This window comes from Dipodomys merriami, unplaced genomic scaffold (genome assembly GCF_024711535.1).
Source record: "Dipodomys merriami isolate MVZ:Mamm:240054 unplaced genomic scaffold, mDipMer1.0.p SCAF_5, whole genome shotgun sequence".
Classification (NCBI taxonomy): Eukaryota; Metazoa; Chordata; class Mammalia; order Rodentia; family Heteromyidae; genus Dipodomys; species Dipodomys merriami.
The window spans coordinates 62,603,113-62,627,477 of record NW_027206068.1 but is presented as its reverse complement, the minus strand read 5'-3'; the positions used below and the strand labels follow the sequence as shown (position 1 = coordinate 62,627,477).

The following is a 24,365-nucleotide window of genomic DNA, read 5'->3' as shown; positions in this document are numbered from 1 at the left end:
GCATAAACATCCTGCCTCTTGGTGTTGATTGGTCCTAGTGATTTCCAGATAGCTCTCCTTTAACAACATGCTTTTTCATTCTGGGAAGGTATCTCTGCTTCAAGCGGCCTTTGCCTATCTGGCAACTTCTGTGATTCCGCTCACCTGATTTAGCCTGCCATCGCATCTTCTTCTCAAGGCTGCATGTTATATTTGTATATGTCCGTGCCAATGCTGGCTCTTAGGAAGCACGCCTGCCTAGAACAAAGGCTGCACAAGTCTGGAACCTGGCTCTGACTGCTGCCACAGAGCGCTCTTTGCCCCTGGGCCCACAGAAGGAGCCAGCATGTAAAGGCAATAGGGCGCCTTGGGAGGATTACATGGAGTGGAAATCAGTGGAGTCTAGTTCTCATGCTTTGCACGCCTCCAGGACGTTAGACAAGTACAATCGATTTTCATTATGTGTGGCAGTGCAGTGATATTTTATAAAGTCCTGGGAATACTGAATTAGGAAATACCAAACCATTGCTCCTAGAAGAAATACAGGGCTAGGTTCTTGGGACCCTTTGCTCTGGAAATTTCCATCAGTAGCTTAACATACAACCTTGTTTTTTATGTGTGTTTCTTTTTCAAGTCATCTTGCTCTGCACACGTTGTTGATTCATTAACACTGGGCTCATGATGAATAGCACTGTAACTGTGTACCTCCATGAAGCTTGTTGTATACACATGTGTTCTACCTCTGCTACACCCTGGCCTTCATGTGCTTTTGGAACACCAGACGGCACCTTAGTACCACACTTGGGCCATTTAAAAAAGTGAAATTATCAACAAAAAGTGCAAAACTTAGGAGATAGGGCAGTATACAGACCTCTAAAACCCTTGTTTACCATATATTTGCTGAAGTAAGAAAGCATAATATCATCTTGGCTAGCCTCAGCTGAGAAACACATGCATAAACTCATCCAAATCTTGCCACTCTGTGTTGTCCATGAGTAACCTCAAAATGCCACAAGTGCTGATTTAGAGTCACAAATATGTGTTTGTAATTACTTGAATTTGCAAATATGGAATCTTCTACCATAACTCTGTATATCAGGGGTGGCATTCTCATTCTTGAAGAGAATGCCTTCTCAAAATGGTATGAGGATAAAATGAGGTAATGAAGGCTGTCAAAATGTCTAAGGCACCAGGTGCCAGTGGCTCACATCTGTAATCCTAGCTACTCAGGAGGCTAAGATCTGAGGGTCAAGGTTCAAAGCCAGCCCAGCCAGGAAAGTGAGACTCTTATCTCCAGTTAACCACTAGAAAACTGTTAGTGGTGCTGTGACTCAAGTGGTAGAGTGCTAACCTTGACCTGAACTGCTGAGGGACTGTGCCCAGGCCCACAACTGATAAAAAAATTAAAACATGCTACCAGGCAAGGGCAGTGTTCTCCATAACCATGAACTTTCTGGTTAAGTGAATGCCTAATGTGGCCCATGCAGGTATTGGGAATATTGGGAATAGGCCAGGGTACTTGTTGAAGTCCAGTTTCCTGGAAGGAGACAGCTCATGAGCTCTCACAGGTCTAAGTTGCTTGACCCCATGTCCATCCCTGCCCCCCCCCCCAGGCTAATGCTCCCAGGTGGCCCTTGACCCTCATGGTGATGAGCAATGATAGCTCCAAGTCTTCTGAGATATCTTTAGTCAACATATAATTTTAAATTTACATAGCATTAGATGTGTACATCCTAAGTATACAGCATTAAAAGTTTTGACATGTGCAAACACCCAGGGAAACCAGATACTGAGCACTTCCTTTCTCCAGAAAGTTCTGTCTTGCTCTTGGCTAATGCTTCCTAATAGCCTACTACTCTAGATTCAGGTCAAAGTCAGGCACTTCTCTTCCTATCCCTACCTTTAACCTGCAGTGGGTACAACCCAGACTTGAATGGCTGAGAGAGTCAGAGGAGGACATAGGCCAGTTAGCAAAGAAAAGAAAGACCTGTGAACCAAGCAGTCAGTCTGGGAAACCTGCAGATGCCCACCCAGAGGGCATGCTTCTCTTCACTAGGAAGGAAGAGACAACCAGTATGGGTTGTTGTATCGGTGTTGTGTACACACATATACATACATGTACACATACACACTTGCCCATAGGTCTAGAACTCTGTGCCAAGACACTGTGCCAGGTTCAGGGGTACAGAGGTAACTAGATTAGATCAGCTGTGCCCTGATGCTACTTGAGAACAAAGCCTTGAACCCTCAGTAGGATGGAGTTGCTGCCTCCATTAGATTCAGTACAATTGTTGGCTCCCATCATGTGAAAGACTCCATGCTAAGTGACTCGGTCACCTGCTGAACGGCCCTGGGGAGCTTGATCCTAGGAAGATGATGGGGGCAGAGAACAGAGCAATAGGTTCTCCAAAGTATGAACTTAAATCCGCCTTCTCAGTTGCACTGAGGTTTGAATACAGGGTCTTTTACTTGCCGGGCAGATACTTTATTACTTGAGCCACATCCCAGATTTTTTTGTTTTTGTTTTAGTTATTTTTATAATTTTTGAATTTTTGCCTAGGGAAAACCTCAGACACAGATCTTCCTAAGATCTCCTGAATATCTGGGATCACAGATGCATGGCACCACTGCCTGGCTTATTGGTTGAAATGGAGGGGGCGGGAGTCTCACTAACATGTTGCCTAGTGGGACTCAAACTGTGATCCTCCTAAATTCTGCCTCCAGAATACTTAGAATTACATGCATGAGCCACTGTACCTGGCTCTCAGATCATAAGGAGTAATATGGTAGCAGCTATGAAAAGAGGATAGCAAATGGGAAGAGAGGGAGAGAGAGATAGAAACAGAGAGGTAAAGAGAGAGAGAACGCAGTAGTGACTATCCTGGAGGGGTGGAGCCCCTCCTTGAACAGGTGTCCCTCGTGGCTGAATGGGCTTTTGTACTGACAAGGTCATAGGAGGGTTGCAGAGTGAACATGCTTAAGAAATGTTCCTGTAATTTAAATCCTCTCTGACATTAACTCCTCTGGGTTGTCATTGTGAAGTGCTCACCTGCCAGCCAGTATTGTAGAGGGTCACCTGTTGCCCTCTTCTTCATTCCCTCACCCGCCCCCCCCCCCCACTGCCGTCCCCAGGCTGGCCCTTTCCAACGCCCAGCACAGCTTAACAAGACTGGGTATCAAGTCTTAAGTCTGTATTCCCAGGGCCTTCTCCTTCCCCTGCGACACAGTCCTCCCACCTGTTCTGACTTGGGTAAACATGAAAGAAAATCTACAGCCCAGTCTGCCCTCATTCTGACAGAGTCCTTTCCTATTCTGGGCCTGGAATGTTCCCTCCAGTGACCTGGCTCGGCAGGTCCTCCGCTCCCTCCCACCCCACACACACCTGTCTTCTGTCCTCCTCTTTCTTGGCTCCCTGCCCAGACAATGAAGTCTACCTCAGTCTCAGAAGGTAACAAGATCTCACCCATGGAAGATGCGCCACATTGATTGGCCTGCCAGGTATCTCCCCTAGGAAGAGTCATGGGGCTCCCTCCTGAGGGGTTTCTGTAGCCCAGAGTAAGGACATGTAAATAAGCACAGCGTTTATACAGCCCCTCTCTCCCCTAGGACTGGGCTCCAGATCTCCCCTCCCTGAAGAGATGTCAAAGACTTCTTTCCAGAATTCACTTCTCCCTTCTTATGTAACCTCTGCCAAGCAGGAGGAAGTGAGAGGAAGGGCAGGGACTGCTATCCCAACAGAAGTCATCAGTTAAGCCTAAGAAGCTGGCTATGGACAGATGTAGGCCTGAAGTGACTCTCAGCTCAGAAGGAAAATGAGAAAAGCCACCATTCATCCACACTGTGAAAACTGCAGAAGGGGTGTGTGTAAGAAGCCCCCTTATTGACCCAGAACAGGTTATCCTGCTAGACGCAGCCCTGCTGTGTGTGTGTGTGTGTGTGTGTGTGTGTGTGTGTGTGTGTGTGTGTGTGTGTGTGTGTGTGTGTGTGTGTGTGTGTGTGTGTGTCCAGGAGCTTGAACTCAGGGCCTGGGCTCTGTCTCTTAGCTTTTTCACTCAATGCTGGCACTCTACCATTGAGCCACAGCTCCACTCCTGGCTTCTTGGTGGTTAATTGAAAAAAAAAAAAGGATTTTACAGACTTTCCTACCCATGCTGTCTTTGAACCAGGGTCCCTAAATCTCAGCCTCCTGAGTAGCTAGGATGTAAAGAGATGGTGGCATCAGTTTCCAAGAATCTTGTGGCAGCCTTCCCATCTGGTCTAACCTCAGTATTGAGATGGGACAACCTACATACTCAGACCTCAATTAGGACATAGTATCAGCCACTGGATCCTCAAATCCTGACATTAAAAGGCCTACCTGGTCCTTGAAATAAGAAACTTCTTACATACACATCCTCCTCTAGAAGAATTCCCCATATTATCTAGTCTATCTTCCTCCAAACCATACGGAGGCATCTTCCTGTTTCTATGGGCATTCCAGAAGTGGGGTAGTTACTTCTCCCTTTTCAGAATCCTCAGAGGTGATGGAAGTGAACAGAGAACCTGTATGTTCTCCTCATCCCCACATAGATTACACATGCTAAATTGTTTGCTGTTTCCTCCTGTATTCATCAGCTTTACAGCACTGTGACAAAATACCTGAGCAAATCAGCCTAAAAGAGGAGACATTTATTTTGGCTCACAGTTTCAGTTTGCCATTGCTTCATCCTATCACTTTGGACCTGTGGTGGCAGAGTACATCATGGCAGGAGTGTATGATAGAAAACATTCACCTCATGGCAGCCAGGAACCAAGGACCAGATGAGAAAGAACCCTGGATTCTAATAGTTCCTCAAGGAACTTAAGTTCCTTCCACTTGACTCTACCCCTAAAAGTTCTGCCACCTCCACATAGTGCCCATCTGAGCAACAGACTTCCCACATATGGGCCTTGGAGCATCATTCAAGATTTAAGCTATCCTGAAACTCTAGCTACTCAAGAGACTAAGATTTGGGCATCAAATCTAGTCCAGGATGCAAAGCTAGCCCAGACAGACAAGTCCCTGAGGCTCTCTTATCATCAGTGAACCACCAAAAACCTGGAAGTAGAGCTTTGGCTCAAGTGGTAGAGTGCCAGCCTTGAGCAAAAAAACCAAATAAGAGCATGAGACCTGGAGTGCAAGACTCAGTGTTAGCACTCACTCACTCTCTCTATCTCTCTCTCTCTCTCTCACACACACACACACACACACACACAGACCTAAGCTATAGAGAGGCCCATTTGAAAGGTTCCCTCTTTTCATCCTTTTTCTTTCTCAATCTCCTTATGTTCTAAGCACAGATGTTCCCAAGTGTTGCATTTTCAGCACAGCCATGACCACTGTGAAGGACTGATTGGGGTGACTCATGGGAGAACTAAGGAGCAGGTTGTGATATCCAAGTTCAATTGTCCCATCCCAGAGGGCCTGCAGGGGCTTGCCCAGGCCGATCTCACGGAGAGCCTTATTTTCATGCTGAAATGTTTGCTCGGTCAGCAGCACTGGGAGTTAATATTTCTTTCTCACTATTTAGGAATTAATTTCTACTGAACTTAATCACTACCTTTCTCCCTCTCTCTCACTCCCTTCTTCTCTCCATTCCTCTCCCTTCTAATTTTCCACTTGGCTGGGAATTCTCCAGCAGTGAAAGTTCAGGCTTAGGGGAGGGCGGAGGTAGCTGGTTCATTAGAGAGGATAATCTCATTGAAACCACTGGCTTGAATAATAACCCCTTCCAGGGGCCTAGGGCTTTCTCCCCAAGGGCTGTTAGCACCTCTGATCTGGGCTGCAGGGGCCCAGTGCAGAGGCAGTGGAGAAAAAAAAAAGTTCCACAAGGAAGAATTCAGTTCTGGAGCCCATGGGCCTGCTTGGAGACTGTTTCCTGTTGACCAACTGAAGGTTGGTGTTTGGGGCAGGTGTGACACTGATGGTAGCAGAGACCCATGTCTGAAAACACACAGTCACATGGCTTGTACTTTGGGAGTTCATTTAAGTTCTGTTTTCCTGTCCTGAAAATGAATGAAACAGGACCATTTTGTTTCACTTGAAGGATGCCCTATGGTAGAATTGAGGTGGTTTCCCAAGCACCTTTGATAGTAAGTGTCTTGGGGACTCCTCCAAGAGTTAGAAATTTGCACATTGCTACCTCTGGCCTACTCTTGGGAAATCACAGACCTAGGAATGCAGAGGACTGTTACCTTGACAGACTCCATAAGACATCAGAAGGAATGTATCCTTCCCCTCCATTATCCTATCAATTTTAAGGTCAATTGTCTGTGCCTTTGGACATTTGCAGCCTCTACCCTCCTGGGTCCTGAACGGTGGTATAAATGTCAAAACATCCCTGGGTCTGACCTTAAACTTGACTTTTCACTAAGAGAGCTGAGTTCTCAACAGCCTTTGACAGCTATTATGAAAACAAAGCTACAACCCATTCCAAGCTTTTCCTCTCCTCTCCTTCCTGACCTCTGAGCTGCCCTTCTCTCTCATTATGAAGAAAACAGTTGTAGCCTTCTCTTTCATCTCCCTCTGATTTGCCCTGGGGGCCATTGGGCAAGAAGGTTGTTGCTTCTGCATCAGCTAGTTTGGAGGGGTGGAATGAGGAAGGCAGAGAAGTATGAGCTATCTGCTATTGAGAACTTACTTTGCGCCATGCCCTATTCTAAATACTTTTCTCACATCATCTCATTTAATCCTCATTAAAAACTCTGGTAGAAGCCGGGTGCCAGTGGCTCACACCTGTAAGCTACTCAGGAGGCTGAGATCTGAGGGTCACAGTTCAAAGCCAGCCCAGGCAGGAAAGTCCATGAGACTCTTATCTCCAATAAACCACTAGAAAACCGGAAGTGGCACTGTGGCTCAAGTGGTAGAGTGCTTGCCTTGAGCTGAAGAGCGCAGGGATAGGCCCAAGCCCAGAGTTCAAGCCCCACACCGACCAAAAACAAAAATCTCTGGTAGATGGGTACTTTCTCATCCCCATTTCATAGATAGGAAGACTGGGGTACCAAGCAGTTAAGTGATGGGCTTAATGTCTGAACTGTAAACTGCCGTTGCTTCTCTATAGTGGGAAAAGGTGATATATGTAGTTCATTTGGGTCTCTCTGCAGCAGTGACTGATAAAATTCCATGCACTTTGGAAGCAGTGAGTGATGCAGGGCGTACTTGAGCTGAGATTCCCCCAGCCAGCTCTCTTTCCCTGCCCCTTCAAAACAGAGATAGAATCGTTTGGGGTTTTTTTTCCTTTGTTTTTTGTTTTTTCAATTTGCCTGAATCTCTTATTTGGTGACTCCAGGTAATGTTTGGCCAACAAGCAGCTCCATTTTTCCTTCTCCTCATAATTTAATCAAAGATATTTTTCAGACCTACTGATTACTCTTAGAAATAGGAACTTCAAAGTTGGGGATTCAGTGAATAATTTAAGCTGTACCAGTTCTCTGGATATACTGTTAATGGGTGTAATAACGCTATTAATAGCGATGTCAGTGCAGACACTCTGGGAAAGTCCATAACATTAGCCTAATGGCTGAAGGTAATGGAGTCTTCGCTGAGAAACTGGCCTAGTAAATTAACTTCTAAGACTCAAAGGCAGATGCTTTTGTGGCCATTGGTCTGTCAGAGCCAAGGAGTGCCACAGAGTTGATCAGACTCACGTCTGTTTCACCTTCCCCTCGTGGGATGGCATCTCTTAGAATTTATCCTGGAGAATTCAGCTTTGTCCAATATCACTATTACATTGCAGAATAGAGATGAGCTATAGAAAAAAGGATGGAATAGAAATGGTTAAATGTTTCTAAGGATATTTTACATGCATGCACAGAAAAGCCTCTATCGCAGTGCCAACCTATTAAGCACTCAGTGACTAACATTGTGATCTCATTTATTCAGGATTGTTTCTGTTTTATATTCCACATCCAGCTTACTCTAAGGTCCCAGTATCTCCCCAGTCTTCCTCTTCCTTGGGGGGCGGACTGCTTTAATCTGTTACCTCCAGTGATTTCCCCATCACTGACTAGATTCTCCACTGAGACTGTTCACCATTAGATTATTCTTTCTGTGGCCAAAGATGTCTTACCTTCCCCATGTCTGTGGAGTAACTGTCCTCTGGACCTGGAAGTTATACCAAGAGTTGCTTGGAAAGTCCAAGTGCCTCCCTTCCTTCCTCTCTTTGCTCTATATCACACTTCTCTGCCCCATAAACATACCCTCCCCACATATCTTCCCAGAATTGGCTGCTCATCCCTGGCTGCTCTGTTTCCTACTAAACGCCTTTTCCAGATCTCCCTCCCATCCTGCACCATCTCCTGACATCTTCTTTCTCTGGACCAAAGAGATGAGGAAGACAGGAGGGCTTTCCCTGTGGTGAGGACTCTGCCTGCTCTCCCTCCTTCCAGCAGACTCAGAATTCCAGATTCTAATTCATGGGTGCTCAGCACTGCTCCAAGGCTTATCTGGCTTGGATTAAATATGGTACCCTGAGTCTCAGATGCAGAGCCTCGATGCAGTGAATTCATGGAGAATGCACATTTATGCATGGCTCTTGTCTTTATGTAAATCTTTCACAAACCTTGTCAGTGAAGATCCCAGTAAGATCCCAGGTCTCACTGGAGGCACGCACCTGTGACATGGTACACATTGTACAACACAGGACATTGAACAGTGACAGTAAACTATACATAGCAGTCCCCCAAGCCATAGAGTTGGGATTGTAGTTCAGAACTTTCTGTGAACAGCTACCTCTGCCCCTTTGATCCTCTCTGTCCTCCCTCCTGCCAACCTGCATTTATTATCCATCTACGAGGACTTAACAAAAGAAATCAAACAGAGTTTCTTCTCTTGAGAAGCTCACTCTTGATAGGAGAGGGCTGCACTTAGTCCAATAATCATCATATAATCTAAGTTCTAGACAATACAAAACTCCAGAGGGCTATGAACCATAAGGAGGATGCTGTTAACATTATCTACACTAGGGTGAAGAGATTGCAATGCATGGGAGTTGAATCATGTCTGGAAAGCCAGATAGGAATCAGAATGGAAAGGTAGAAAAGCCCAGACAGAACTAGTGTGTAAAAAAAAATCAAAGTCAGAAGAACACACACAAACAAGCACACACACAGGGACACATACACACACACCCGAGGTTCACTGAAGGAGGAAAGAAAGGTAGCAAGGGTTAAGGATGAATTGGAGGTCGAATAGACAGATAGACCAACTATGCTACTCCTTATGAGTTTGCAGGGGTGAGTTTCTGTATTGGGCAATTGGTGATAAGAATGAACATCTTCACCAACTTTAGACCTGTGGAGACAAACCAAATTTTAGAAAGGAGAAGAAAATGGCCATTTCTGGACATGTTGAGTTTGAGACAAGTCCTCAGAGCTGCTGAAATGCCTGATCTCAATGATGCTGCCCTCCATCAACCCAGCCATCCGGATAATGTGCAACCCATTGGTCTGTTCTTCTCAGGTGTACCCGGAAGGAACGATGTGAGCGATCCAGGGAACCACGCAGGTTCGCCTCCGAGATAAAACAGTGTGTCAGGCTGACAGTCCATCCCAACAACATCTCTGTCTCTCAGTACAACGTTCTGGTAAGGACTGGGGATCAGTATAATGTGGGAAAAAATCCCTTCCCACACCCACAAAAAAAACAATGTAAGCCCAAGGCCCCTTGCAAAGGCTGGACTATACTTGCCTAGCAAGAGCAACTCTAGGTCAGGATTCATTGGGGCCTCAAAGAAGGGGATATGGGTAGGAATACTGGAGAACAGACTGTCTAAACATAATGAGTAGGGAGACAGGAAAAATGGCCATAACCATAACCGTGACAACTAAAAGAATGGCACAGGGTGTGGGGAAGAAGATCTTTATCTGTTAAAAGGGAAGATAGACATGTAAATGAAGGATGGTGGGCAGATAGCTTCCAATTCTCAGTACGGGACACTGGATGATTGGTGCTGCCATTTTTCAAAACTTGTGGGAAAAGAAAGGAAGATAGACTCTTATCAGTAACCCCTCTCCTGTTCTGTCCTGTCCAGGGTCCTCTCAGTATTAAAAAAAATCCCCTAAAAATTCACATTTCCTTGGCTAAACCATTCATATTCTAATGAGCTGGATTTATTTTTTCTTGTCTTTGTCTCTATACTTTTCACCACCTTCTCTATACCATTCTTATAACAAACTGGTCCCTCCATCTTGATATTAATATCTCCTCTCTTCTATATGGTTTTCTTCCTTCCTTTCCCCATTTCACTCTCTTTTTCTTCTTCCTTCTCCTCTGCTTCCTCCTCCTTTCTTTCCTCTACCCTCTTTTTCCTCATTCTCTCTACCCTTCCCTCTCTCTCTCCCTCTCGCTCCTTGCTGAGCTGTTGACAGCTGGTCCTAGAGACATACAATGTCCCAGAGCTGTCAGCTGGTGTCAACTGCACCTTTGAGGACCTGTCAGAGATGGATGGGCTGGTAGTAGGCAATCAGATCCAATGCTACTCCCCGGCAGCCAAGGAGGTGCCCCGGATCATCACAGAGAACGGTAAGTAGGCACAGCAGGCGAAGCTGGGTGGCAGGCTCTTCTTCCTGCCTAGATAAGAACAATCCAGATAGATATAGGGGATCTGAAGGGACCTACCTGCAGGGGTGGGTCATAGGAAGTGGGCTGGGGGGTACCTTCCACAAAGAAGTGGGGGGTGATGTTTTCTTCCTTTACCCTTGGAATTGGCTTCTAACTCCGCCCCAGGTTAGCATTCAAGAGTCTGTCTCATCATAAGTGAGGAACAGCTGCAGAGATATAGGTAAAGGCAAGGCCAATAAGCAGCAAAACACGTCAGTGGTGATCAGCCCACTTTGCGTGGCCTGGAAGGGCAGTTCAAGAGGGAAGTTGTTCAGAAGCCAGATAGGAGGATGGAAGTCACCTGCTCTCTCTCTGTCTGCTCACATGGCTGGGTCTCTGACCCTGGACTATAGCCTCAGCATTCTACCCTATCCTGCCTCCAACAGTTGCCTGGCCAGCTGCACTGGGGAAGAAGTGGTGGACAAAGGCTCAACACGAGCAAGGGATATCCTGGCCTGGACAGATTGATGCCATGGTGTCCCTCCTATTTGGTCTTGTCACATTTGTTCCAAGCTGATTGATTAATGAGGCTCTCAGGAAAGGCAGAGAACAGGGCTAGAAGTGAGGCCAGGGGTCATGGTTGTGAATTAAACATGGGCTCCAGCTTCTCTTGGAGCCAGCTGAGGATTCCAGTGCCTCCTGCCTGCTGTAGAACTGAGTCCCACAGTGGACGTGGCATAAGAACTGAATCTCTCTACAGAGAGATGGAGGATGAGCTTTGTATATACACAGTTACACACACGTAATGCTACTTGTGTTGTTGGTGACAACATTCCTGAGAGGTGACATGGTTTTCCTCCCTGGTTGCCCATCAGTGTATATATTTATAGCTGTGAGACCAGAGAGCACACAATGCATGTGATGACATGAATATATATATATATATATATATATATATATATAATATGTATACATATATATATCAGTGTCTACACATGAGCAAGACGAGAAATTGAGGTAACAAGCAATATAGTAGGCTAGGACAGATGCTTTTTCTGCAGCTGCTTTTTCATGACTGTAGGAATGGGTGGGCCTTACTGAACCAGAGACCTGTGGGAGCTGACAGCAACCCTGGAGAGCAGGTTCTCTTTCCCAGAGTTCATTACTGCCAATGGGACCCAGACTTGGACTTTGGTCTTCCCCTGACTCCTTGACTGGCTCTGCCGTAGGAGATCACCATGTCGTACAGCTGCAACTCAAGTCGAAGGAGACAGGCATGACCTTCGCCAGCACCAGCTTTGTCTTCTACAATTGCAGCGTTCACAACTCGTAAGTGGCCCAGCCTCCCTGTTTCCTGTTCCCATGGTCAAGGTTCACACAGAGATCAGATGACCCCACTGCTGTTCCAAGGATGTGTGAAGCTCCAAAGCAGACAGATTCCTCTGTTATGGTACTCACAGGGTAAACCGAACAGGACTAGAAAGAGCTAAGAGTGAGAAACTATGGCATCCTCTCTTCAAATCCCCGGCCTGTACATCTCTGGCATAAATCTTCATAACCTGATTTCCTTCCCACCAGCTGCTGAGGGCAGTGCATCTCACTCAGATCTGCAGAGCAGATCTCTTAGCTCTCAGTGAGGGACAGAAGGTGTGAGACTATTATCTCTCTGAGCCTTAGAGGGAAAGGGATGGGTCTGTTCAGAACCTCACCTTCCTGAGCAGTGGAGGATGGTTTCTCTTAAGTCAGTGTGTTATAAGACATTAGAGATGACCTAGGTTCTCAGCTATAGGCCTCCTCAGTTCTGTGACCTATGCCTCTTCTCTGTGCCCAGCTGTCTGTCCTGTGTGGAGAGCCCATACCGCTGCCATTGGTGTAAATACCGGCACGTCTGCACCCACGACCCCAAGACTTGCTCCTTCCAGGAGGGCCGAGTGAGGTTACCTGAGGTAGGTTCCAACAGCCACTGGCTGTGAGCGTGGGCCACACTTGGAAGGCCTTCCCTTAAGAAGAGAAACAAAGGGAAACATCTCAGAGTTTCTCCTTTCCTCCCCAGCCCTGGCTCTTCAGGGCACTTCGTACAAGCAGTGGATCAGCCACACTATGCTGAGGCCCTGGGTTCTGGGTGTCCCTGGAGATTTAGGTGCAGACAAAGGGACAAGAGTCTCCTCCACACACCAGGTAAGAACTAAAACAATTCCACAGAGAAATAATGGAAGTATAGTGGATAGGCTCTCCAGCTGTTTCTTAGAGCATTGGTCATAGGAAAAAACTAAGTCAAGTAAAGTTAAAAGCAGAATAAAGATGGTGACAATGGTTAATGAATCAGCCATGGTTCTCCAATCCAGTAGCATCTACATCACCTTGGGAGAAAGACAGAGTTCCCTGCTCGACCCTACCATGAGAAGTGTGGAGGCCTGGATTCAATTAACCTCCTGGAGAGTCTGATGTCCAGGCTGAAGGACCCCAAATGATAATAGGCTCGTTGTATTTCCTTTTCTTCCTAGTGTCTGTGGCTTTTTTTCCACTGCTAGGAATCAAACCTAGAGCCTTGTACATGCCAGGCACTGAGCTACCGTCCCAGCCCTTTCCTGCTAATTTTTATTCTTCTTGAAAACCCTTCATCAATAAAATATGTTCTTCTTTGTGCTGCTGCCTCTGTTAGAATTTCAGTTTGTGGCAAAGACCTGGAAGATAGCAAGCATTAAGCACACTTTGGGAACGTATATTGTTCAAACATTAGAGCATTTCTTATGAGCTGGTGAGTACCATTGCTGGTCCAGTTGTTTGGGCAGAGTGAGTGCTTTAGGATGCTATTGTTTATCGCAGAGGTAGATTGATCAATATAACTGTGACTATACATATATACAGCACTGACTGGATTCCACAGACTTTCCATCACACAGATCTCCAGGCTGTTGGCAGCCTGGCCTGCGCTCTCTCACTGTACGCTGGACTCAGGCTCTGTCCCTTCACCTCCTCCCCCAGTCTTAGATGGGCCCATTCTTTACCTACAGCACAGGTGCAAGATTCAGTAGCAAGTCCCATAACTGTGAGAGTAGGGAACTGTCCTGATGTTGAAGTGAATAGGGGCTTGTTGGGGGCAGAACAGAAATGCCTGTCATAGCCATCATTCCTCTCCTGGATTTGTACGTCTTAAACAGAACCTTGATGGAAGGAGGGAAGTTATCTCGTGCCTGAGGCTGAGAGGGAAGTCAGTGAGCACCCCCAACCCATGCCTGCAGCATGAGCTCCCCAAGCACAGGCCAAACACAACTGGACTATGTGTAACCTCCAGAAATTCCCCAGGCCCTGATGTAAGTAAAAGGCCTGCAGTGGATGGTCATTTCTTTTAGAGGAGGAAAGGGCAGGCAGCGGCAGGGCTTCAGGAAAAGAGAATGGCCCTGGTACAGCGAACCCCAGAAATCTGGAAACTTCTGTCAAGACGGTTACATGAGCAGAAGCTTTTGTCCTTCCCCAATAACTGGATTACTTTTTATTTCACTTTTTTTTTTAGTTTCTCTGTGCATACGAATTCTGCCTAAATCGCCAGTCTGGAAAGCTAGGAAGAGGCCGGAAGCCACTTTGTGCTAACTTTTAGAAAGCTTCTGTCAGCCTCACTGTGGAAGCAGCGGATGCAGGACCCACTCCCTCTGCAGTGAGAGCTGGCTGGCTGGAACTGGCCACTCTGATTCCTAATCAGGGAAAGGGGAGAAAGTGGTGACAACTTGCTTTAAGTAGGAGTGTGTGCGTGTGTGTCCTGTGTATGTGTCAGTGCTCTGCTTTTCTCTAACAAAGATGAGATAGATCTAAAGGTAATAAGAGAGATGTGAGTCAGACAACCAGCAGGTATACCTTCAGCAAGAAGAGCTGGTACAGCTGCATAGGCTCATCAGCCTAGCTAGGCTTTTATCTTGAGGACAGACTCAAAAGGGGCAGGCCACCCCCTCCAAGGTCAGGGGTCATGTTCCTAAGAAACATCCTATGTCATTTCCTGCACATCGCCTAATGAGAGTCAGACCAGTTTATTATTTTTTTTCAGATTGGTTTATTTATCTGGCAGAGGCTTCACATATGGAGAGGCCCAAGACTAAAATGAAAGCAAAAACAATTGAGCTATCTGGTAGATAGCAAAGGCCTCTCATCATTTAATTACAGTGAAGGAGGTGGGCCATTTCTGCTCTTTCTTTCTTGTTTGCTCTTCTCATTCCAAGTTTCTTTCTTTTAAATGCATGAAAGGAACTTGCACCTGCTGCTCAGAAAGAAGAAGAAAAAGAAGGAAAAGAACCAGATGAGAACAAAACAAGAGCTCATCATGTTTTCAATCCAAGGATCTTTATAGGAAAATGATGCCCTCAGGTACCCAGACTGAGTCGGGCACACCACCCCATTTATGCCTGGTATTGGCAGAAGCTCAGAACTCAGGAGCTCTCAGGGGATTGGATACCAGGGCTTTCTTAGGAAAGGAAATGGCCTGGAGGAATATGGGCCAATAGAGGACATAGAGATGAATCTACCTATCCTTGCCTTTCAATCTTTTCTAGTTTCTGGGTGCTGCATATTGCAGCCGGCCATTGCTGTAAAAAGCTCTAGGGTAACTTGGAGTAGCCAGGTCTCCTTCATCACCTCCCTCTGTGTTCCTCTCTATCTTGGAGTTTTATTTATTCTAAGAGAAGAAAGCACTAAGGCTATGCCTTTGGCCACACTGAGATTTGCATTCTACCCAGCTCATTAGCAGGGCCATTTTGAATGTGGACACAGGGATAAAGACAGGATTGACTACTTGGTAGGGTTGTTGTGGTAACATCTACCTACCTAGTCATTGTACCAATGAAGAATAAAGTAAATAAGTACTCTCAAGGATAAGAGGCCATTGTCTTCAGATCTAAAAACAAAGTCCCCGAATGCTAATTTCTTTTTGTCCCTAGGCTTTGTTGTTGTTGTTGTTTGTTTGTTGTTATGGGTAGAGATACTAGTAAGAATGAGGGATAACAAAGAAAAGTACACAATTGAAAGCTGATTTTTATAGAAATGCCCAGATACAAGTTCCCTCTCTACTCCAGCTAAAGAACTTATTCAAAGCATAGTACTCCAAAGTTTTTCTATTTTGTTAATTATGTTTAAATGCCCAAGATAAGTCAGCTTACAAAGAGAAAAGGCTAATTGGTCTCACAGATTTGGAAGTTTCATTACATGGTTGTGCAGACCCATTCTATTTGGTGGTAAGATGGCATATCAAGCAGGAAGTACATGGTAGAGCAACTATTCACCTCATGGTGAACAGAGAAAGAGACAGAGACAGAGAGAGAGAGATCCCACCATCCTCTTCAAGGACCTAAGGCCTGCCAATAGGCCTACCTCCTAAAATTCCTACCACACCTCCCAACAGTACCATGTTGGAGATCAAGACTTTGATACATGGGAGGCACTCCAGATGCAAACCATAGCTGTCACTCTAAGAATTGTCCATACTCAAGCCAGCAAGATTTACAGGTGTCAGAGATCTGTAAATCTGTATTTAAATATACATAAAACGATACTATCAGTCTATGTGATCTCTAAATTCCACTAACTGTCAGTAGGCACAAGTTTGGAAAGCACTGAAAAGAAATCCCTGTCCAAGAAGTGCCCGTATAGGGTGAGTTCCCAGTGAAGGCTAAGGGTTACAAGTTTACCTCACAAGGTGATTCATACTCAGCCTCGGGCCTGCAGCTCCTCCTATGGACACTCAGACCAAGACCTACCCTCTCGGAATGCAGGTGACACCCAGTGCTCAGAAACTTTTCTGCAGGTCCTAGTTTCTCATTTGTTTTTACCCTTTAAAGGGGCAGGGGGGAGGGGCATGCAGACAGAGTCCTTTTGTAACAAGCCAAGCATGAGGCCGCCAGGTGGCTTCTCATCTCCCCACCACCATCTTGTATCCCCAGGAATGCTTTCATCAGTGTGTCTTCTAGTTTCAACATTGGCTTTGTTGACTGCCACCAGGGATGTTGAATTACCTCCTTTTTTTTTCTATTTCCTGAACAAAGAGCATGTTCAGGTGGAGTTATTGGTCTGGAATGGAGAACTGGTAGATCATTGTTGTTACATGAACAGCAAGTATTCTAGCATAATTATAATTATTAGAAATAGAATGCCCAAGAACATATGTCATTTATAGTAACTATATTCCAGTTACAAGGAATGATTTTGTTCCAATGAATGATGGCATTGTGATAACAACCACAGATCCTCAGATCCGCTGCCAGAACCTAAGTACCAGATAGAAAAGGAAAGGCAAAGGAAAGCTAAAGTGGGCTGGCAGTGTAGTCTCACTCTCTATCCTGTTACCCCAGTGTTGGCTGAGGCTTCTTGCCATACCCCAGAATGGCCTTTCACTGGGCAGCTGTTTAACAGACCTGGAAGAGCCATAGAGCCCCATATGGCTTTAGAGTTCCTGGCTCCTCCATAATCCCACCTGAATACTCTATCCAGCCGACCCAACTATTCTGGGTTCTGATTCTTGGGGAACAAAGATGAACTTCCATGAACAAAATAAAATCCACTGGCAAGAGTTTGTCCTTGATAGAAAATGTTGCTGTTATTTCTCATCTAAACTGAAAAGACACCTGGATGGATTGGATCTGCTAGGAAGGCTAGCCACACACACCCAGCCCACATCCTAACTCTGAGATGGTTCTAGCAGCACCACTCCTCTTGAAGTCTAACCAGCCTGCTTACTCCAGAAATAAGTTGTAGGATACATAAATTTTAATGGATTTGTCAAGCTGCATATGCAAGATTCTCCCCAAATCCCCGACTACTCCAGCTTCTCGGAGATGTCCAGAGCCAAGACAGGTATTGTGAACTCTGATGTTCCAAGAGTCAAGTTCACTCTTAGACTGCAACTGCAGAAATGGAAGTGAAGTCTCTGGACTACAGCTTGGCACTGATGCTGAACCAAGCCTCATCCCCAGGGTCAAGGACAGGCCCAAGGGCATTTATACGAAACTGTACTCTGGAGGGAAATCAGCCAACACATCACCCCCATCCCATAGGTCCTGTTTCCCTTCCTTTAGGGGAGCCATTCCCAAGATTCAAGGGAACAGAATCACCCCCGCTATGCCCTTCACCTTCCTCTGAGGAAACAAAGCCAAAAATGGCTCAAAAACTCACTTCCAAGCCCTGCACCACCTCCTCCTTCACATATTCAATTACTGGGTTGCCATTTCTCCAGACAACTGCACTTTCCATCAATCTCCTCTGCCCCGCCCCCTTAGGGTTATGGGTATTTCCTTTCTGTATTATTACTTTGCTCCCTCCATAAACCAGCCTGTCGTAGATCACGCTAATGGCATTATAAACTTGGGGAACAGCAAGGAAATATATGATGCATTACATTTTTGTATTGGCACTATGAGTCTTAGAAGGTGTGTGTAAATTTGAGGGTTGATTAGGGTTAGGGCTAGCTCCTCTTTGTTATTGACTGAGGCCTAAGGTGATGGGGGGGCAGTGAAGAGGATGTAATTTGCAAGTCACTTGTTCCTTAACAGGCCCCCTGGTTCTGCTGAGCTTTGGCAGTATCCCCCCCCACAAAATTGCTATAACAACTGGAAGAATTAGAGCTCTCCTCTTGTAAACACACTAGGGGGCTGTAAATCCACAGGCCTACCACCCCCTTCCCCAGGCAGCACTAGCTCTGAAGGAAGCCCTTTTCTCTCCTCTCCCAGCCAGGCAGCATTCTTTATGTCCTTGTTCAATTATTTAAATATGCAATGAACCCTCTTCTAAAGCAGACACTGACATGTTGGACATGGTAGATGGAAAGGCATCTTTCTTGCTTTCATATCTGGCTTTGTGTTCATGCCCTCTGCAATTAGCTGTGCTATCTTCATTTTGTGTGTATTTAAGTGGAGACCAAAATGTGCATGGGGCTTGATGGTTGACCTGAAGTTAGCTGGATCCACCTCCTGAATTCCAAGCCATTAAATGTTTGCTTGTGCCTCAAGCCACTATGCCACCTCAACCTCTGTCTATTTTTCTAATAGCAGAATGTAGCCACAGGCAAAATAGTCTCCAAGGGAGACTGGTTCTTATTGCATGCATCTGTCTCCAAATAATCTTGTTAAGTACAGGTATTTTTCATCCTCCAAGAACTGGTCCTTTCAAATGATAGTTCAGAGAACTATCTGCTTTGAAAAGAGAAGAGCAGTATGTTTGGGAGGGAATATGTATGGGAGCTAGATAATCATCAGTGGAGAAAAGTAAAATGATCAGATTTTAAAAAATATTGTGTTCCTCTTCAGTATGAATACGGAGTGAGGTTACTGCAATTGAATCATCTTCAATGAAACATGGGACCCATAATATATGTTGCATTATAAAACACAATAATACATGAGAACGTATGTATAAGGTGGTGGAAGGTAGCAGAATGTACACTAGATTGAAATCCCTGTACCAAGTTAACCACATTAACTACAATAATGAAAGTAGAGCACACTGTCTACCATAGCCAGTACTCAGCAGTAGGACCAGGCCAGGCTGCAACATACCAATTACTAAACTATTAAAATGCTTCCCTACTGATAGGCAAATAGCCACTTCCAAGAGACCTATCTTCATAAAGTCCCTGTACTACCCCAGCCCTTTTGGTATTCACTTACTTGATTGGTATTTTCACCATTACACTTTGAGCTAATTGAAAAGGTATTATTCTCATTTTAAAGATGGGAAAACTGAGCTTCAGAACAGTTATAAAATAATGTATTCCAGGTCACCTATTGGGTTAATAACAGAACTGGTACTGTAAGAAAAATAAGCTGTTCTCAATTTTTCACACTTCTGACACCACATGTGTGGCCATTTTTCCCACACTGAGCTGTTCTTCACCCTTCTGCAGATGTAAGTTAGGTAGCCTACAAGTTAGCTCAATTATGATACTATCTTCCTATAGTTAGTGCCAGGTTCCACAAGTTCAAGGATTCAGTCTCAAAGGACTGCTCCCACTTCAGGTGCCAATCACAAGTCTTATCTTGTCACTTGTACTTTTGACCAACCAGCCATAAGTCAGTCTCCTACAGTCTCCTTTTCAAGTCTGATTATTGGTTATGCTGGGCCACAAAACTCAAGGAGACATGTTCCTTTAAAAGATATTACAAAGCTTACCAATGAACAGCAAGAGGAAGGTCTATAGAACAAAGTATATGGGAAAGGGGGCCTGTCCAGGGACATCCTCCACCCGGCACCTCTATCTGTTCTCCAACTAGGAAGCTCTTGGAATTTAGGGGCTTTATGAGATTCCTCTGCCTAGACATGATTGATTCACTTCACTGGCAATTGGAACTCAAGTTTTTAGACCATCTCTTTTCCCCAGAGAATGAGGAAGACCCTCCAACAATCACATGGTTGGTTTCCTATCATCCAAGAGCCATCTCATTTTAGCATTAACTCAAGTATGGTAAAAATGGGCTTATTATGAATAACAAAATATATTCAGATCACTCAAGAAATTCCATGTGTCTTAGAAGCTCTTTGCCAGGAACCTGCAAGATAGATATATATGGAGAGAGATATAGATAGATAGATAGATAGATAGATAGATAGATAGATAGATAGATAGATAGATAGATAGATAGATAGATAGATAGATAGATAGAGATAGATCTCCCAGGGACCATTAAGACCATCTACTCCAAACCAATCTCTTCCCATAAAGAATGAAGAGATCCAGAGGGTTTGAGAGGTATGCTCAAGGCTATGTGGTTGACCGGTGAGTCTCCTGTCTCACTCAGAACACTTGGAGCTTGTAAATGTATAGCCATCATGGTGAGTTAGGATGGTGGCTTTAGGATGTCACCTCCCAGAACAAAGCACTTTCATTAGGGAAGTATTGGACAGAGCTCAGATCTCCCTTCCTGCCTTGACTGTGCTGAGGTACTTGGAAGTAATGAATTAGTCAAACCCAGTGTAAGACATGAAGCTTAGAAGTCTGAAATAAACTGACAATAGGAACTGATGGGATAGTTCTAGAAAAAGCACAGAGGCGGGAACCAGGGAGATGAGTCCTTTGAATATGAAACGGGAATAGGGAACAGATGAAGGACAAGACTGTGGCCTGAGCTTGGAAACAACAAAGAGGATAAACATTTGTTGAATGTTTGCTCATTCTGGGACAGATGCTTTGTATTTTCTAGTCCATGGAATCCTCAAAATATATGGTTGGAAGAAGAATTTTAATCCTCATTTATAGCTAGGTCAGACAGTGACAATTCTTAAATGAATAGGAAAAGGATACTTGCTCTCATTTTGGGAGATCCCAGGTCTGAGACCCTGGACCATGAAGCAGAGCCTCAGAGCTGGATGCTGGTAGTTCATACCTGTAATCCTAGCTACTCAGGAGGCTGAGATTTGAGAATTGTGGTTCGCAGCCAGCCTGGCCAGTTAAGTCCATGAGACTCTTATCTCCAATAAGCTACACGGAAAAAGCTGCAGGTGATGCTGTGGCTCAAGTGGTAGTACACTAGTCTTGAGCAAATAAGCTCAGAGATAGCGCTCAAGCCCTGAGTTCAAGCCCCAGGACTGACATACAGGAATGCTGACATTTCTCTGAGATTTCCTAGGAGTTTTGGATGTATAGGTGTTTTAACACCTGGAATCTCAGCAGGTCAGAATCTGGGGTACTGGGGTGGGAGGTAGGGACTAGGTGGTAGAAAGTGTCTCTTCAGGCCTTATTGCCCAAAGGAAAATTGCCATTTCACATTTCAATTAGAATGGGCACTGAGGTCAATCATGAACACTGGCTAGAAAAACGTACACACCAAATCTAGTCCAAGGCCTCTCCAATTATTATTAATGAACTTACTAGCAGAGACACCAATCTTTTTATATGCAAACTAGGTCTTTATGGGGCCACTGTTAGTCAGGAGGCATTAGAATTCTCTTAACAAGTGTCAGTGAAAATCTTACAGGGGCCAACCTGGGTTAAGACAGTCTAGCACTCCAGCTAGGTTCCAGCCCAGTTTAGGAGTGATTCACACTTTTGAGTTGCAAGTCCTGATTGACCAACCACCCTATGCTGAGGTTTTCTACCCACCAGTGGGAACCTTCTCTTTCATGAAAGGGAGAAAGAACTCTGCCGCTAGCTATTCATCTGCTAACACAGTCATTATGTTTTCATTCCGTGCCTCAATTACATTTTCACAATGTAAAGTAGCCCACTAGGTTGGTCAAAGGACTGTTGGACCAGGCTAGGAAGGTGGCTCAGTGATAGAGTGCTTACCTCACATGCGTGAGGCCCTGGGTTCGATTCCTCAGTACCACATAAGCAGAAAAAGCCGGGAGTGGTGCTGTGGCTCAAGTGGTAGAGTGCTAGCCTTGAGCACAGAGAGGCTCAGGGACAGTACCCAGGCCCTGAGTTCAAGCCCAGGACTGGCAAAAAAAAAAGAGGACTGTTGGATCCAGGCACCTCCAGTACAAGATCAAAGGTTGCAACATCTTGATAAAGGAGATAGGGGTGAGACATACCATTGCTTCCTAGTTATCTTTCCAAGTGGACTCACAGTCCTAGCATCCAGGGCTCTGGCAGAGAGAAGGGTGGAATGAGGTTCACTAGCCTGGGCCCTGAGCCTCACAACTCTCCACCCTTCATAGAGTTTCAGCCAATGATTCTCCAGCATCGCACACTTCCCACTTCAACTTGAGCATCAACCTTTCCATGCTATTGCTCCTTCTTATCTAGGTCCAACATTCCCATCTTGTCTGAGCACGGGGACTAGGTAGCAGTTAAGAAAAGGAACTGAAGGGAGCTATTAATGCTCTACATAAACCAGACAAGATTTCCAGAGGTCTGCCTCTTTAGAGCCCTAGAGCCACAAACAAGGTCAGGTCAAGGTTAAGGCTGAGATGTATAACCTTGGCCTTGGCTCCTTGTGCTAGCCTGCCTCTCTGCTGCTACTTTCTGTTTTGTTTTGATTGTTCATTTAAATTATGGTAAAACACACACACACAACACACACACACATATATGTATGTGTGTACCATTGTAACCAATGTTAAAAGTTCAGCACTGTGGTTTTAAGTTCATATACATTGTTGTATAATCATCCTCACTATTCCCAACTAAAATCTGCTCTTGAAATAGCTTTCCACATTGCACCAATCTCTTTGTCTTTGAGTTTGACCACTCCAGATACTTTATGTCCATGCTCCATGAAAAGGGGCTCTGTGACTCAGGCCCTTCATCCCCAAGGATCTCTGAGCAGCACATGGATGCAGGGATTAGCATGCCTGTTACTGGCATCTAGAAACATCTCAGTGATCATCTGCTCCAAGGGGCATTTCCTTAGGGTCTGGCCATCTCTAGAGTTCAGTCTGAAGTGTCTAGATTGATAAAGGTCACTGGAGATTATTTCAGAACACTCCCAAATGCCAGACTCCGGTGTACAGGAGGTCCTCAAGCCTCTCCATCTGTGGTCTAGACTCATGGAGCACAGAGGCAGAGCTGAGGCCCTGGTTTTTGCCTCCCTGTGGAGCTTCTTATGAGGCCCATCTGTCCTCACTTTTGGCTGCCTAGAATTTGGCAGGAAAAGGGACCATCAGTCCCCAGTGGAACAGGACTCCCAGGCAAGAGGATCAGCCTGCTGGACAGGAGGGATACCAGGAGGGGCCCACAGATGTGCCAGAGAATCTAATGCAGAAGACATGAACACAATTCCAAAGGTGCTGAGGTCAGACTCCACAAGGAGTAGCCTCAAGACAATAACTCCAGGACCTGGGATATCTCAGTCCCATTACATCCCCACAACTAGTGTTAGATGGGCACAAGATGTTCATCCAGGCTCATATCTGTATAATGTCTGCAGAGGTCCCTGTCCCTTTGACTTTCTGGCTTTCCAACCTGAGCTGTGCCCTCTGTCCCCAGGATTGCCCTCAGCTTCTGCGAGTGGACAAGATCCTGGTGCCCGTGGAGGTGATCAAACCTATCACTCTGAAGGCCAAGAACCTCCCACAGCCACAGTCTGGGCAGCGAGGCTACGAATGCATCCTGAATATCCAAGGCAGCGAGCAGAGGGTACCTGCCCTGCGCTTCAACAGCTCCAGTGTGCAGTGCCAAAACACCTCCGTGAGTTGCCCCTGTCTACCTCCTGCAGCCTGGTCAGCTCAGCTTAGCAGGGCTCCCCTGATACCCACATAACCACTTCATTCTCAGCCTACCTGCTTCCTTCCTACCCTGCTTGTCTAGCCCCTCTACACCCACCAAGCTCAGGCCACAAAGACCAGGGTCAGATTCTGATTGTAGCCATGTTGGGAAGAAGGTCCTCTGTCTAAGACTGGAAGAGATGGCATCAGACCACTGAGGTCTGTTGTAGGCAGGTATCTTTTTTGTTTTTTGTTTTGTTTGTACTGCTACTGGGTCTTCAACTCAGTGCCTCAAGCTCTTGCTTAGTATTTTTGCTCAAGGTTGGTAATGTACCACTGGAGCTTCCATTTCTACTTCCAGCTTTTTGCCGGTTAGTTGGAAATAAGTGCATCTCAGATCTGACTTCCCAGACTGGCTTCAAGCCATGATCCTCAGAGCTTAGCCTCTGGAGTAGCTAGGATATCAGGCATGAGCCACAGGTACATAGCAGACAAGTATATTTGTAGTAAGTTGGTTTCTATGAGCATTCCTGTCTGTCTTCTTTCCTGAGAGTTGCTTTGGAGGCCCCAGGCCCTGTTTACCAGTGCCTCATCAGAGCCCACAAGAGCCCACCACTACCTTCAAATGTACATAGAAGCTATGTCCCCATCAAGAAGTCTTTGGAAAAACCAAGTGTTCGCAAAGGGAAGTATTGATCCAGTGGGAATTGGC

General features: G+C 45.5%; 1 protein-coding gene across 1 annotated transcript in view; it reads left to right on the top strand.

Annotated features, from left to right (window-relative positions):
* Plxna4 (plexin A4) overlaps nucleotides 1-24,365 on the top strand; it is a 421,273-nt gene that overhangs the window by 327,562 nt on the left and 69,346 nt on the right. The window contains exons 6-10 of the mRNA XM_069996788.1: nucleotides 9,458-9,581; nucleotides 10,366-10,519; nucleotides 11,767-11,866; nucleotides 12,369-12,483; nucleotides 23,436-23,636. Coding sequence (XP_069852889.1) covers nucleotides 9,458-9,581; nucleotides 10,366-10,519; nucleotides 11,767-11,866; nucleotides 12,369-12,483; nucleotides 23,436-23,636 — 694 coding nt within the window. The remainder of the gene's footprint in view (nucleotides 1-9,457; nucleotides 9,582-10,365; nucleotides 10,520-11,766; nucleotides 11,867-12,368; nucleotides 12,484-23,435; nucleotides 23,637-24,365) is intronic.